We start from the raw sequence: 15,130 nt of genomic DNA, 5'->3' as shown, positions 1-15,130 counted from the left end.
AATACAGAAAAATCTTTAAATGAGAAGGTGTGTCCAAACTTTTGGTCTGTACTGTACACTGCACCTTTTATCGGGCTAGACATGTAAATACAATGTAAATAATACAGAAGAACGCCTACCTGTATTGGCATTGCTGCTAGCTATGAAGCTCACGACCAACGGCAATCTGTTAAACTGGACAACCTGAAACACAAATCAATGACTTACAGACAATAGAAATTAAGTGATACTTATAACCTCCATATTTCCATGCTGCTTAAAGGCGTTTTCTATTGTGTAAATGATGCTTTACTGTACAATGAACATGGAAAACACTTCCAATGGATCCCTATGAACCGTAATGTGAGGTATGCATGGAGAAAGTGACTTGTGGACCACAAAGAAAACACAGTGAGATCCGGTTAATATCAGTGCAATGAGGACTGAAACAGCAATTCTAAAAGGAGGATGGGCCTATTAATATGTCTATTAACACCGGCACTTTACACACAATCCTCATAACAAATGGAATTAAAACAAAGTGTTTCATCAGGGTTTAGCTTGTTCTTGGACCCCACGCTTTACTCCCCCTCCCCAGGTGCAGGGCTGAGTCTCCACCATAGCTCTCGGTAACGGATATGGGCTGCAGCGCTGACGTCATGTCGACAGCACACCAGCAAATCAGAGAGCTCAGTGGCTTGGCGGTGTAGACAAAACACCCCACTCAAAACACCTGAGCTCACTGACTGGCTGCCAAGCTGCTGATGTGACATCAGCCCCGCAGGTAATACTGGACACATGGAGCAGCCGGAGAGGCTCAGCACCGGACCGGAAGAGGGTGGCTTACACCAGACAATTTTACAATCGTTTTATAACAAACTGCACCCAGGGATCACGATTTTCTGATTTGGGACAATCTCTTTGAGAACTTTGGAAAATATTTACAATCTACATATCTAAAGCCAACTGTATAGCAGGTCAGACAGACCTGCCCGAAAATACCTGCCCCCAAAAAACTCTAAACCAGAAGATGATACCACTTGTATCTGGTTGGGATGAGCATGTGTGGCACCCCAGGGCTCTGGTTTCCACAGTAATGTAATGTTATGTCTGAGAGCAGGTGGGAGGTCCTTTGGTCAGGGATCCTGTGCATGCCACACCTCCTGCCCAGTCTTGGGAGGGGAAGAACTTCCCCTATATAAACCCGGGGCTGAGGCAGGGTTAGGAGTCTAGGAGAGTAGAGACGAGAAACAGTCATAGGAAGAAACAGCAGAAGCTCAGTGGGAGCAATACTACTACGAGTCAGGGGCTGGCAGCTGCAGAGCTCGCCCTGACTGAGAAGCTTTCTTACCGGACCCGGCGTCCGAGGCTGTGGGGACTAACTCTTACCCAGCAGCAGAAGCCGACCGGCAGGGGATTTCAGGTCCTCTGGCCAAGAAACCCGAAGGCAAGGTCACACGCGTGGGACCAGCACCGCCATCGTGGAGCGGAAGCCATTAGAAGGCCCCGAGTCACCGGCCATACGGGCGAGCACCACACGGCACACTCAGGGACGTGGGCTACTTATATCCGCTTCTAGCAAGGTAGCCAGAAGAGTACAGTCAGTTTGGGAGGCCTACAACTCCGCCTGGCCAGGGGAGATCCCATCTGCTCAAGGACTGACCAGGCCCCGTTCGCTAGCAAGTACTCCGGGAGGGTCTATCGTTGTTACCAGTAAAGACCCTGAATTACACCGCACCGTCTCTGAGTGGTTCCTGCTACCCCCATCTTCCACGTCAGCTGCCCTGAGGCCATACCCCTCCCGTTGGGGGTTATACTATCACGCTGCACAATTCTACACCGGCCTCAGCGGTCTGCCCTGCAGCGGCAGCTCCATAGCTGCAAATCAACGGGTGGCGTAGTCGACACTCAAGTAACACCTATCAAGACTGCCACACACTGAGTTTGACTCCCTGGGCACGGACCGGGTCCCCGCCACTCGGAGACTACAACCCTCATCTGATCCGGTTCCGGGTAAGCCCCCGTGCGCGAGACGCTGCGCGACACAGCAGGCCCAGGGGCGCGTCAACTTTGGCGTAGTCGGCAGGATTTCGTGCCCGCAACCACCGGGTACTGCGTGCCTGAAAAAGAGACTTTCAAACTCACCTGTGGTGAAGATTCCCGCCATCCGGCGCCATTTTCAGCCTTCTTCCCGCCATCTGTGAAGATTCCCGCCATCCGGCGCCATCTTCAGCCTTCTTCCCGCCATCCGTGGAGTTTTCCCGCCGTTGGACGCCATCTTGAGGACGCCGCGCGGGAAGAAGAGGGGCGTGGACTCCGAAAAGCCCGCGAGAACTGAAGCCCCGCCTCACGTCCGGACGTTGCGTAAGGTCCTGGAAGGAGCCCAGCAGACGCCGACGTCACCGGAGCGCGACGGAAGGTCCTCAACCCTGACGATCCACTGCGGAGCCGCGGCCTACGGAAGAGGATCATCGCAAGGTAGGCCACGGTCCACTAGGGGGGAGAAGGATGTCGGATACGGAGGAGAGCTTCACCGCTTCAACCCCCGCCAGCGCCACCGCTGTCGCGGTCATGCCTTTCACCATGCCCTATATCCCGGGGGCAGCCTGGCTACCCCAGTACTCAGGGGAGTCACATACCCTGCAGGACTTTAGAGAAAGGCTGGATAGCCTCTTCCAGGTGTACCCCCTCACAGAAGAGCAAAAAGTGAGCATCCTGGTGGCCCAATTAACCGGAGCAGCCCGAAGGGAGGTAAAGTCCTGGCCACCTGGGGGGAGGACTGTCGCAGGGATACTAACCCGGCTGAGGGGCACCTTTGATACCCGCACCTCAGCCGAGATCAAGCTTAGATTCTACGGGTGCAAACAGCGGGCCCATGAGAGTATAAGGGACTATGCCCTGAACCTACAAGAGGCCCTGAGAGCCGTTAAGCAGACCGACCCTGACGGCGTGGGAGACGAGGACAGGCTGTTGACTGAACAATTTATAGAGGGTTTATATTGCAATGCCCACCGAACCCAGTTGCGGGCAATGGCCCTACAGGACCCTCATCTGGGATTTGCACAGTTCAAGGACAGAGCCATCCGGGTGCTCCGAGAACCGGCACCGGATGGCGTTGTGACCCACAGGCGCCCAGCTATCACTTACCACCAGGAGGCGGCGCCCTTGTCGGCAGGGCCTGTAGGGGCTGATGCGCAGGCTTTGAACAATGACCCGGCTCCAGACCTGCACCATCAGGTCCAAGAGCTAGCTAAAAGCGTTGCTGCGTTAACCCGAACTGTGCAGTCTTTACAGGCTTCCACTCCAGGGAAGATCCAGCTGGCATCCGGACCGGAGAACATCCCGTGGCGTCGACCAAGGAGGACCCCACCGGCCAGAGGAAGACCCAGTGACCGGTACAACGAGGACGGACGACCCATCTGCCGCCGCTGCAATCAACCCGGACATATGGCAAGGTACTGTCCTTTAAACTGGCACAACCTGGGGGTAGAGGGCCAACCCCCAGGAAAAAGACCACCAGGCCCATCGAACTGGCGCGACAAATATGTCGGAGGGCGTCCAGTCTTGCCTGTGGTACTGGATGGCATCCCTATGAGTGCCCTACTGGACACCGGGTCACAGGTCACCACCATCCCGTACGTGCTCTTCAAGCAGTACTGGAATGACTCGGATATAACCCGCTACCCTGACGACGACTTGAGTATCATCGCCAGCAATAGTCAGCCCGTGCCACAGATCGGATTTAAAGAGGCGACCATTAAAATTGGTAGAGTCGAACTGGCAGCACAGGGACTGATTATTGTAGACATTGACAAACACGAGAGTCACCCAAAGATAACGCTAGGAACTAATGTAATTGAAAATTGTCTTGCAGAGGTGATTTTCCTTTTACAACAGGTTGCCAAGAACGCCAGCTCCGGCGAGCAGCGAGTGCTCCAGAAAGAGATCCGGGCACTGATGCGACGGCAACAGGTGGAACTCTCCGGCGGTGAGATTGGTAGCGTAAGAATGTGTGACCCTTTCCCTATTGCCATGCCCCCAAAAAGTGAAATGATGATTTGGTGCCGGGCAGCTATTGGTCCGAGAGGTAGGGATTACCAGGCAATGGTAGAACCAGTTTACTCAGACAGTAGGCCCACCATTTTGACAGCACGGGGGGTGGTTAATGTACGCCATGGGAGGGTGCCCGTTCGCCTAATAAATATCGGGAAGAGGGAAGTATACCTACCCCGGTATGCCACGATAGCCAAATTATATACCATCAACCAAAACTCTATACAGTCTGTGGAACCCTTGCCTCCATCTCACCCGGAGGAAGGTAACGGCTCTAAGAAAGTAATGGAGGATTGGTGTCAGCAACTACACTTGGGAACTGACTCCACTCCCTCCCACCAGAAACAGGGAGTCTACCGGGTGGTTCAAGAGTATGAGAGAGTGTTTAGTAAACACCCGTTAGACTTTGGGCGAGTTAAGGGGGTAGAACACCGCATCCCCACAGGAGATCATCCTCCCATAAAAGAGAGGTATCGACCCGTACCCCCTGCACATTACCAACACGCCAAGGGGATGCTTAGAGACATGAAGGAGGCTGGGGTAATCCGGGATAGCTGTAGCCCCTGGGCAGCCCCACTAGTTTTAGTCAAAAAGAAAGACAACACTATGAGGATGTGTGTAGATTACCGGAAAATCAATCGTATCACACACAAGGATGCGTACCCTTTACCAAGGATAGAGGAGTCTTTGGCTGCTTTAAGATCTGCTAACTTCTTCTCTACCTTGGATCTCACTAGCGGGTACTGGCAGGTTCCTGTAGCAGAGGCGGACCGGGAGAAGACCGCATTCACCACCCTGATGGGACTTAGCGAGTTTACCTGTATGCCGTTTGGACTTTGTAACGCACCCGGAACCTTCCAACGATTAATGGAGTGCTGTCTGGGACACAAAAACTTCGAGACGGTCCTGTTGTACCTGGACGATGTCATCGTATATTCCAAGACTTATGAGGACCACCTGAAACATCTGGCGGAAGTGTTCGAAGCCCTGGCAAGTTACGGCCTGAAGGTGAAACCCTCTAAGTGTCACCTCCTGAAGCCAAAGGTGCAGTACCTGGGACACGTGGTGAGCGCTGACGGAGTGGCTCCCGACCCTGATAAGATCACCGCAATTAAGGAATGGCCAAGTCCCTCCAGTATAAAGGAAGTGCGGCAGTTCCTTGGGTTGGTAGGCTATTACCGCAGATTCATCCCCGGTTTCACCAAAAAGGCAGCTCCTATGCAGGACCTCCTGATAGGCCAGTCCCGGAAGGCCAAGAACCAGAAGCCGCCCTTCAGATGGGAGAAGTTAGAAGAAGAGTCCTTCCGCCAGCTGAAGATGGCCCTCACGGGGGATGAAATCCTGGCGTACCCCGATTACAGCCAGCCCTTTATCCTCTACACTGACGCAAGTAACATCGGGCTAGGAGCTGTGCTGTCCCAGATCCAGCAGGGGAAAGAACGAGTAATCGCTTACGCCAGCCGAAAACTGCGACCCACCGAGAGAAACCCGGAGAATTACAGCTCCTTTAAGCTAGAGTTCCTGGCAGTGGTGTGGGCAGTCACCGAACGCTTTAAGCACTACCTCGCTTCTTCCCGGTTCATCGTGTACACGGATAACAACCCGTTGACACACCTGGACACAGCAAGACTCGGTGCCCTAGAGCAGAGATGGATGGCTCGTCTGTCCAACTACGAGTTCACAATCAAATACCGGGCAGGACGCTCCAATACCAACGCGGACGCCCTGTCCAGGATGCCAAATCTACCGGACGTAGGAGAAGATCCAGAGGAACTGGAAGAAGTCGAACTCCCTGCGTTCCTCCGTCATGGGACTATCCAGTGTTCCCACCGGGTAGGGAGTAAGCAAGCCGCTACGTTTAACCCCTTGCCTCACTACAACTGGGCGGAAACGCAAGACAGCGACCCTGCCGTCCGGCTGGTAAAGGAGATGCTGACTCGGCCAGAGGCTCGCCTTGACCCAGACGCTCCGGAGGAAGCCAAGCAACTGTGGGCAGAAAAGAGTAGACTGTTCCTTTACAAGGGGAAGTTGTGCCGCAGAATGGTTAACTCCCGGACGCATGAACTAATCTGGCAAGTAGTGGTGCCACGAAGAGACGCAGCCATGGTGATGGAGGCATACCACGACGGGGCTGGACACTTCGGATGGAAGAAGCTGGAGTTCCTGCTGCGCGAGCGGTTCCACTGGGTAGGCATGAGGGGAACCATCGAGAGGTGGTGCAGAGACTGTGGCCCGTGCAACCTAAGAAGGAAGGACCGTGCCAGCCAGAAGACTCCCCTGCAGTCCATCGTCACCCGGCAGCCGTTGGAACTGGTAGCCTTGGATCATGTAAAACTGACCCCAAGCAGAAGTGGCTACGTCTACGCACTAACCATCATGGATCACTACTCCCGGTTCTTGGTTGTCGTCCCCGTCAAGGACTTAACAGCTCGAACAGCAGCTAGAGCCTTCCAGCAGCATTTCTGCCGTCCACACGGGTACCCGGACCAAGTGTTGACAGACCAGGGACCTGCCTTTGAAGCGGAGGTCTTCCAAGAATTCTGCACTCTGTATGGCTGCCGGAAGATAAGGACGACACCCTATCATCCGCAAACTAATGGACTTTGTGAGAAAATGAACCAGGTGGTAATGGATCTTCTGAAAACGTTGCCCCTGGAAGAACGCGGTCTGTGGCCTGAGAAGCTGCCCGATCTGGTGGACCTATACAACCACATCCCGGTAGGTTCCACCAACTGTACCCCGGCTTACCTAATGAGGGCGAGACCTGGTAAGTTACCTGTTGACCTGGAAATGGGAGTCCTGACACCCGAGGACACTTCACCAGAAGCAAACTGGGACACAGAGAGGCAGCAGCAGTACCGGAGAGTACAGGAGAGCGTGGAGCGAAGTCTCTGTCAGGCTAGGGAAAGACAAGAGAAAACTTACAACCAGTATGCTCCCGCTGTTCCCCTGGTACCCGGAGAGCAGGTCTTGAAGAGAAAAAGACGGCTCCACAAGTTGGACGACCAGTGGGAGAAGGACCCGTACACCGTACTGCCCTCAAGCCACGACAACCCAAAGGTCTGTACCATCAGTAAAGACGGAGGTGAAACCACAACCATTGTATCCCGGGATCACCTGAAGAAGTGTTAAGAACAGCTACGGAACCCTGAAGAGGAACAAGAAGACCCTCGACCCGTAGAGGAAAGGGAAGACATGGTTAGTACTGTGCTCGGAGACTTCCCTCGGTCTTGGACTCAAGTCAATGGCGCAGTTGTGGTACCCGTACTCACCTTCCTCCAACCCGCATCCCAAGCACCTACGGAGCGACAGGTAGAGCTGGAAGAGCAGCCGGTCCAGGAGGCAGAAGACTCCACACAAGCAGAACAGGAGGATCAACCCTCTGCTTATAGTGAGCCTGCCGTACCCCTAGTGAGCCAAAGAGCCGGTAGACAGCTGCCCAGTTTACCCTTGACAGCTCCTACACCCTGTAGTTCAGGGCTAGACAGTCAGCTCCGTAGGTCCACTAGGGCCACTAGAGGCCAGTTACCCGCACGTTGGAGGATTTGAAATGTATAAGTTGTTTTATTTGTGGTTACCTGTTTTTCTTATTGCTTGTGTATAATTATGTGTTTCTAGTTGTTTATAGGAGTCTTTGGTGGATTTACCGGGAATCCTGTGTACATAGTTGGAGCGTAACCCAGGACGGACTAAAGACTGTTAAGGACTCGGGGCAGAACAGACCCCTACCTGGTTACGTCTCCCTGTTTTGGTGAAATGGACACCTTGCTTTCTTCAAAGACTGCACCCGGTTACGGATATCCGTGACCACCTTTATGTGTTTCTTCTTATTGTACTATTATTGTTGTTATATCTTGTTATGTTTTTCTAAAATATGTTTAGTCCCGGAGTACTAAATTTCACTAGGGGGGAATGTGGCACCCCAGGGGTCTGGTTTCCACAGTAATGTAATGTTATGTCTGAGAGCAGGTGGGAGGTCCTTTGGTCAGGGATCCTGTGCATGCCACACCTCCTGCCCAGTCTTGGGAGGGGAAGAACTTCCCCTATATAAACCCGGGGCTGAGGCAGGGTTAGGAGTCTAGGAGAGTAGAGACGAGAAACAGTCATAGGAAGAAACAGCAGAAGCTCAGTGGGAGCAATACTACTACGAGTCAGGGGCTGGCAGCTGCAGAGCTCGCCCTGACTGAGAAGCTTTCTTACCGGACCCGGCGTCCGAGGCTGTGGGGACTAACTCTTACCCAGCAGCAGAAGCCGACCGGCAGGGGATTTCAGGTCCTCTGGCCAAGAAACCCGAAGGCAAGGTCACACGCGTGGGACCAGCACCGCCATTGTGGAGCGGAAGCCATTAGAAGGCCCCGAGTCACCGGCCATACGGGCGAGCACCACACGGCACACTCAGGGACGTGGGCTACTTATATCCGCTTCTAGCAAGGTAGCCAGAAGAGTACAGTCAGTTTGGGAGGCCTACAACTCCGCCTGGCCAGGGGAGATCCCATCTGCTCAAGGACTGACCAGGCCCCGTTCGCTAGCAAGTACTCCGGGAGGGTCTATCGTTGTTACCAGTAAAGACCCTGAATTACACCGCACCGTCTCTGAGTGGTAGTGGTTCCTGCTACCCCCATCTTCCACGTCAGCTGCCCTGAGGCCATACCCCTCCCGTTGGGGGTTATACTATCACGCTGCACAATTCTACACCGGCCTCAGCGGTCTGCCCTGCAGCGGCAGCTCCATAGCTGCAAATCAACGGGTGGCGTAGTCGACACTCAAGTAACACCTATCAAGACTGCCACACACTGAGTTTGACTCCCTGGGCACGGACCGGGTCCCCGCCACTCGGAGACTACAACCCTCATCTGATCCGGTTCCGGGTAAGCCCCCGTGCGCGAGACGCTGCGCGACACAGCAGGCCCAGGGGCGCGTCACATGTCCATCACCACCACCGATTGTGATAATCACACCCGATGCTCACAAAGCCGTCCTGGGTCTACAGCCTTACCTACCTGATACGTGGTGTAGTAACATATGATGCTTTTGTTTTTGGAGAGTCCCAGCTTGCTTCCCTGGTCAGTGGCCAGTGCAAATGTGGATAGGAAACATGGCCTCAGAGCATGTTCAGGGGAATTCTCATTTGCAACTGATAAAGAAAACAGCAATAAATGTTTGAATGTGAACATTTCTATAATCCAGTCTCCTACTTTTGGTTGATGAGGTACAAGCAGCCCAAAATGGCTGTACACAAATAGAGGGTCCTGGTTTGGCTTTATAGCCCAAGTCATGTGGCATGGCTCTTTACAACTCTGGAGCAAATGTATGTACCTGTATGTTCGTACTGGGGTCTGCATGTGTGGAGGGGGCTCAGCTTGCGCCATATACCGGCTGCTATACAGCCACCATCAGTCTTCAGCAGCAGCGCTTGTTCCAGTCGCTGATGTTTAACTACCTAGGCGCTGCTGTCAATCACTGGCAGTGGCAGTTAAATAGAGCAATCATAGTTTTGCAGTATATAGAAAAAGCAAAGGATCACAGGTTTTCAAGTCCTCTAAGCGGACTAAAAAATAAAGTAAACTAATTGTATTAAGATTCATATCACCCTCTTTTTCCTTTTAAAAATAATGAAAGTGGTTTCCAACTTCAGATTTTGATGCAGTTTTTGAAGCCAAAACCAAGAGTGGATTAAAAAAAGAGACATCTACCATTTATTATTCAGTTCTGGCTTTAGCTACAAAAACCGCATAAAAAAAAAAAAAAAAAAATCTCAACATGGAAACAAACCCATCCACTACTTTTACATTGATGCCCCATGCGTAGGATAGAGCATCAATGTCTGATCAACTGGGGTCCCACAAGCAGCACCCCTGATGATCAGCTGTAATCGGTGCTGCCGGACGGAAGTGCTTACTTGCAGATCTTGGCCGCCTAGTTGTAGTGGCCGCCGTGGAGTACTACACATCCGCCTCTTATTAAATTGAACTGAATAGGAGGCGAATGTGAAGTACCCTGTGGTGGCCACTACAACTTGATGGCCAAGCTCCGCAAGTAAGCACTTACAGCCGGCGGCACCGATAACAGCGGATCGGCGGGAGTGCCGGGTGTGGGACCCCAACCGACCAGACATTGATGTCCTATCCTATGGATAGGGCATCAATGTACACGTAGTGGACAACTTCTTTAATCTCAATTATCATTGTGGCTGAAATTATTAGATTGAGTTCCAATATTGGCAGGAACAAATCTGCTGGTCAGATAGTTGCTTGTGCGCTCACCAGTGGTTCATCATATCCGCATCATTAATTTGGAAGTTTGAGATAACAGTTGAGGTGTGTAACCTAGCTGTAAGAGTGGGTATAAGGGCAGAGAACCACATTACAGCAGAACTGCATGCCGAGACATGCATGTCCATTCTAGTTCCTTACCTTTAATTACAGGTACCCCATCTCTGTCTGACACTACAATGGCATGAAGTCCTTCAACACTAATAAAACAACAATCAAAAGGTTATGTTAGTAATAGACATAATTTACTACACACCTCACATCAGAATGACCATTGTTAACGAGCCAACGCATGGGCATTGGTATCAGAAATAAAGGCCCCAGAGACCAGGCTGTATCGTCAGAGAGAGGAGGGCAGGAGTTTTGTTATTCAGACCTTGGGAGTTGAGGTCTTAAATTATTAAATATAATTACATAATAGCAATCATTAATCATACGAAAAACTATGGAAAGAAAGTACCTTGGAAGTTTTTTGTAAAGGAACCTTCTCAAGTCCTTGGAAAAGAAAAGAAAAAGCAGATGAGTATGGGTACCCATATCTAACCAAGAACAGGATGGCGGGCTTCAGAATGTTAGCCAATGCAAAGTGGAACTCCTGTACTCCTGACAGGCAGAGGCCCGGGAGGTAACACCATCACCTATCCAGCTATTATGGCATATCCTGTGCATATACCATGAATGCTGGAGATTAAAAAACCCTTGTAGATAAACCACTTCCTGTCAAAGCACTTCCTAATGGAACATGCCCATTGACATTAGGCCTTGCATCTTCATCCTGGAATCATGATCCCAGGGCTCCATCCAACAGTGCTCACTACCCACATCAAGCAGGGACCCAGCAGTGAAAGGGTGCACTGTCAGCACTCTGCCGCTGCTCCGTTAACTCCTTACATGCCATGGTCACTGGAGATATTAGATCCGACTGGAGACACCATCTAATAGGCGGCCTGCCAATATAACACACACAGGCTGGACATTGAACTGCACTAATGGATTATTTATGCAACTAACGCATTGCGTGTTCCCGTTGTGAAACTAATCATTTACAAAAATGTTGAAAAACAGGTTTTGTTTTCCCAATAATTTTTTTTTATCAAATAAAAAACTAATTCCAACAAAAAAAACCACACACATTTGTCATTTTATCACAAAAATATGGATGACCAAAAAGACTTACATATCCCAAAATAGTACCAATAAAACACGTTATGATCCTAAGAATATGAAAACAATAAAACAGAAAAAAAAGATTTATTTTTACAGAGGGGTGTACTCATTTGTGGGATCCCGATCCATCAGCCAAGTCAGTAGTCTCTGGCCTCTGGATAGGAGGCTCGCAAATCTCTTACTTTGGAGGGGTCCCTAACGTGGCTTTTGATTAGTCTGGCTGGTGCAACGTCATTAATGTGTCATCAGTAGTGTTGAGCATCCGATGCTGAAATATCGGGTATCGGCCGATATTCGCGGTATCGGAATTCCGATACTTTTGCAATATCGTATACCGGAATCGGAAGTTTCCATAATGCAATGAGCCAGTTTCATTTTATTCAGCCAATGAGGATCCTAAGAAGTGTGGGCACATCCTGTTAGGCATGTAGGCATGTTAACTAATGGCATGGCTGTGATTGGCTGCTGAAATGATGTCATGATGCACTATAAAAGCCGCCGCCGCCATTTTGAGCTCACTCTGCTGTGAATTCAGTTAGGGATAGGATGCTGTTGTTCTCAGGGACAGTTTTAGCTACCTATTAGCTCTATTCTGCTTTACCCAAGCTACTTTATAAATCGCTGTGCCTTGCAGCGCTAGTGCACAGTTCTCTGTGCTGTTCACCACTGTCTGCAAGGTCTCTGTGTGTGAGTGCAGCTCACGCTGTAGTGTGTGCTTCAGCCACGTCTGGTTGTAGTGCGCTCAGCGTGCGTCACTGCCTCATACATTGTCCTTTTTTGCTAATTGATAATTTTTCCTGATTTCTCCTATTAGTGTGGTGGTTCCATCCGTATTTAGCTAAATTGGTTCCAAACACACTATACAGGAGTAGATAGAGAATTTCTTTTTGTCTTGCAGCACTAGTGCTCAGTGCTCTGCATCTGCACTGTTCACGGCTGTCTGCAAGGTCTCTGTGTGTGAGTGCAGCTCACGCTGTAGTGTGTGCTTCAACCACGTCTGGTTGTAGTGCGCTCAGCGTGCGTCACTGCCTCATACATTGTCCTTTTTTGCTAATTGATAATTTTTCCTGATTTCTCCTATTAGTGTGGTGGTTCCATCCGTATTTAGCTAAATTGGTTCCAAACACACTATACAGGAGTAGATAGAGAATTTCTTTTTGTCTTGCAGCACTAGTGCTCAGTGCTCTGCATCTGCACTGTTCACGGCTGTCTGCAAGGTCTGGTGTGTGAGTGCAGCTCACCCTGTAGTGTGTGCTTCAGCCACGTCTGGTTGTAGTGCGCTTAGCGTGCGTCACTGCCTCATACATTGTCCTTTTTTGCTAATTGATAATTTTTCCTGATTTCTCCTATTAGTGTGGTGGTTCCCTCCGTATTCAGCTAAACTAGTTCCAAACACACTATATAGGAGTAGATAGAGGAGCCTTTCTGCAGCATTGTGCCCTGCAGCCCCAGCCAGATTAGTATTAGCCTATTTTTTGTAGCCTCATCTATTGCATTGTAGGTTACCTTCCTGCATTGTAATAGCTACAAAAAGTTTGTGATACTATCGGTATTACATCTTTGGGCACATCCAGTGTCTTTTTGTGACAAAAAAGATCTAAATAAAGTTCACCAAACACTCCACTTTACAGTTATGTAGGCCACATTAGCTCATATTAAAGTCTACACTTTATAAAATTAGTGTTTCTTATACCTGTTAGCAGCTGTGCAGGAATAAGCACACTAAGCCCTTAGTACTTTTCTGCCTATCTTTATCAGTCTACCAAGATGAAGAAGGCAGGGAGTAAGGCATGTGGTCGTGGGCGTGCAGTTTCTGCAGGGAGAGGACGTGAGGATTCTGTGCCTGCAGGGAGAGGACGTGGGGATTCTGTGCCTGCTGCGGGCACCAGTGACTCAGCATCCCCCAGTTTTACCAGGGAACAGTCCTTTATGCGCAGCTTTGTAGGAGCTAGCCGTACCCCACTGCTGCGGGAGGACCAAATTGAAGCCGTTGTCGGATGGATGGCAGCGAACGCATCGACTTCAATTAGCTCCAGATCCTCTCAGGTCCTGAGCACTGAAGAGCACCCATCTGTCTCTTCACCACCTGCCAAATTGCCCAGGCAGTCAGAGAGCCCTGGACAGGAGCCATCTCTACTTCTGTTCTCTGAATCTCTTTGCTTGGAAAGAGGGGGCCAGGCAAGCAGAATTCTAGAATTTGAAGAAGAGGTAGTATGCAGTGATGCGCAACCGTTTTGTCTCTCTGAATCTGAAGAGGCGGGTGGGCCAGTGCCTATGGTCAGCAGCACACCTCAGTACGCATCTGATGATGAGACTCAGGTGCCACTTTCTGGTGCGTACTGTGCTGTCGAGACTACCCAGGAGAAGCAGTTGTTTGAAGAGGGTGGTGTAGATGATGAGGTCCTTGACCCATCATGGCGTGAGGGACAGGAAGGTGGTGGGAGCAGCTCTGAGGAAGAGATTCCCCGAACGGCCCAAAAAGGAGGGAGAGGGAGGGGGCAGACTTGGTTGCCTGTAGCCTCCACTTCGGCACCCATTAGGAGCATGGCTCTTCCAAAATCCAAAGCGGGCGCTCCCAAGACTTGCAGTGCCTGGTCCTTTTCTGACACAGTTGCAGATGACATTTGCTTTGTCAAATGCAAGCTGTGTAATCAGAAGGTGAAAAGAGGGAAAAGTGTCAGCAACCTCAATACCACAAATATGTGGAAACATGTGCGGACCAAGCACGTGGTGGAGTTACAAAAACACACTGAAGACCTAGGCCAACCTACAGCGCCACCTACCACCTCTTCAGCTCGTGTTATAGCCTCTTCCTCCAGCTCACACACAGCTGGTTCGGCTTCCTCACAGGATCGCCATGGAAGAATCTCTGGCACTGTTGTACAGAGACACAGTGTAATTCCACCCACAGCACCACTTTCCCTGTCATCCTCACACTCCCAGGCCAGTCTATAGCCATCGTTAGCACAGGCATGGGAGAAAAGGCGCCCATGCTCGGCAAACCACCCCCGAGCACAGGCACTGAATGCTGGCATTGCTAAACTACTGGCCCTTGAAATGCTATCATTCAGGCTGGTGGAGACTGACACCTTCCATAACTTTATGGTATTGGCAGTCCCACAATACAACGTGCCCAGCCGCTTTTATTTCAGCAGGCAAGCCGTCCCTGCCCTGCAACAGCATGTGGAGGGAAAAATTAAACATGCGCTACAAAACGCCGTCAGTAGCAAGGTCCACCTGACCACCGATGTGTGGACCAGTAAGCATGGACAGGGACGATACCTTTCCCTCACTGCCCATTGGGTAAATGTTGTGGAGCCGGGTACAGATCTTGAGAGTGCGTGTTCTGCCAACTCCAAGGATTGCAGGAATCCAGTCTGTACACATTGACTCCTCCTCATACTCCAGTTCCTCTGAATCAGCGCTGCTGGAGCCGTCACGGTCTACCTCCACATTGACCCGTGAACGGTTACCTGTTATGATGACCGATATGAGCACAGCCGTGGCCAAACGTCAACAGGCCGTATTAAAATTAATTTCTTTGGGGAATCGAAGCCACACAGCGCAGGAGCTCTGGAATGCCATCAAGCAGCAGAGCGCCGTGTGGTTTGTGCCAGCGAATCTCCAGCCAGGCATGGTAGTGTGTGACAATGGCCGAA

At 50.8% G+C, this 15,130-nt stretch overlaps 1 protein-coding gene across 1 annotated transcript in view; it reads right to left on the bottom strand.

Moving 5' to 3' along the window:
• Positions 1-9,157, bottom strand: part of LOC141203924 (securin-like) — a 71,587-nt gene extending 62,430 nt beyond the window's left edge. The window contains exons 1-2 of the mRNA XM_073663894.1: positions 9,033-9,157; positions 120-183 (exon numbers count right to left, since the gene is read on the bottom strand). Coding sequence (XP_073519995.1) covers positions 120-131 — 12 coding nt within the window. The 5' untranslated portion in view covers positions 132-183; positions 9,033-9,157. The remainder of the gene's footprint in view (positions 1-119; positions 184-9,032) is intronic.
• Positions 9,158-15,130: the final 5,973 nt, after the last annotated feature.

Source organism: Phyllobates terribilis, unplaced genomic scaffold, assembly GCF_046119375.1.
Source record: "Phyllobates terribilis strain yellow unplaced genomic scaffold, ASM4611937v1 Scaffold_132__1_contigs__length_4960021, whole genome shotgun sequence".
Classification (NCBI taxonomy): domain Eukaryota; kingdom Metazoa; phylum Chordata; class Amphibia; order Anura; family Dendrobatidae; genus Phyllobates; species Phyllobates terribilis.
Note: the sequence above shows the minus strand (reverse complement) of the source record. Positions and strands in the feature narration are given on the sequence as shown.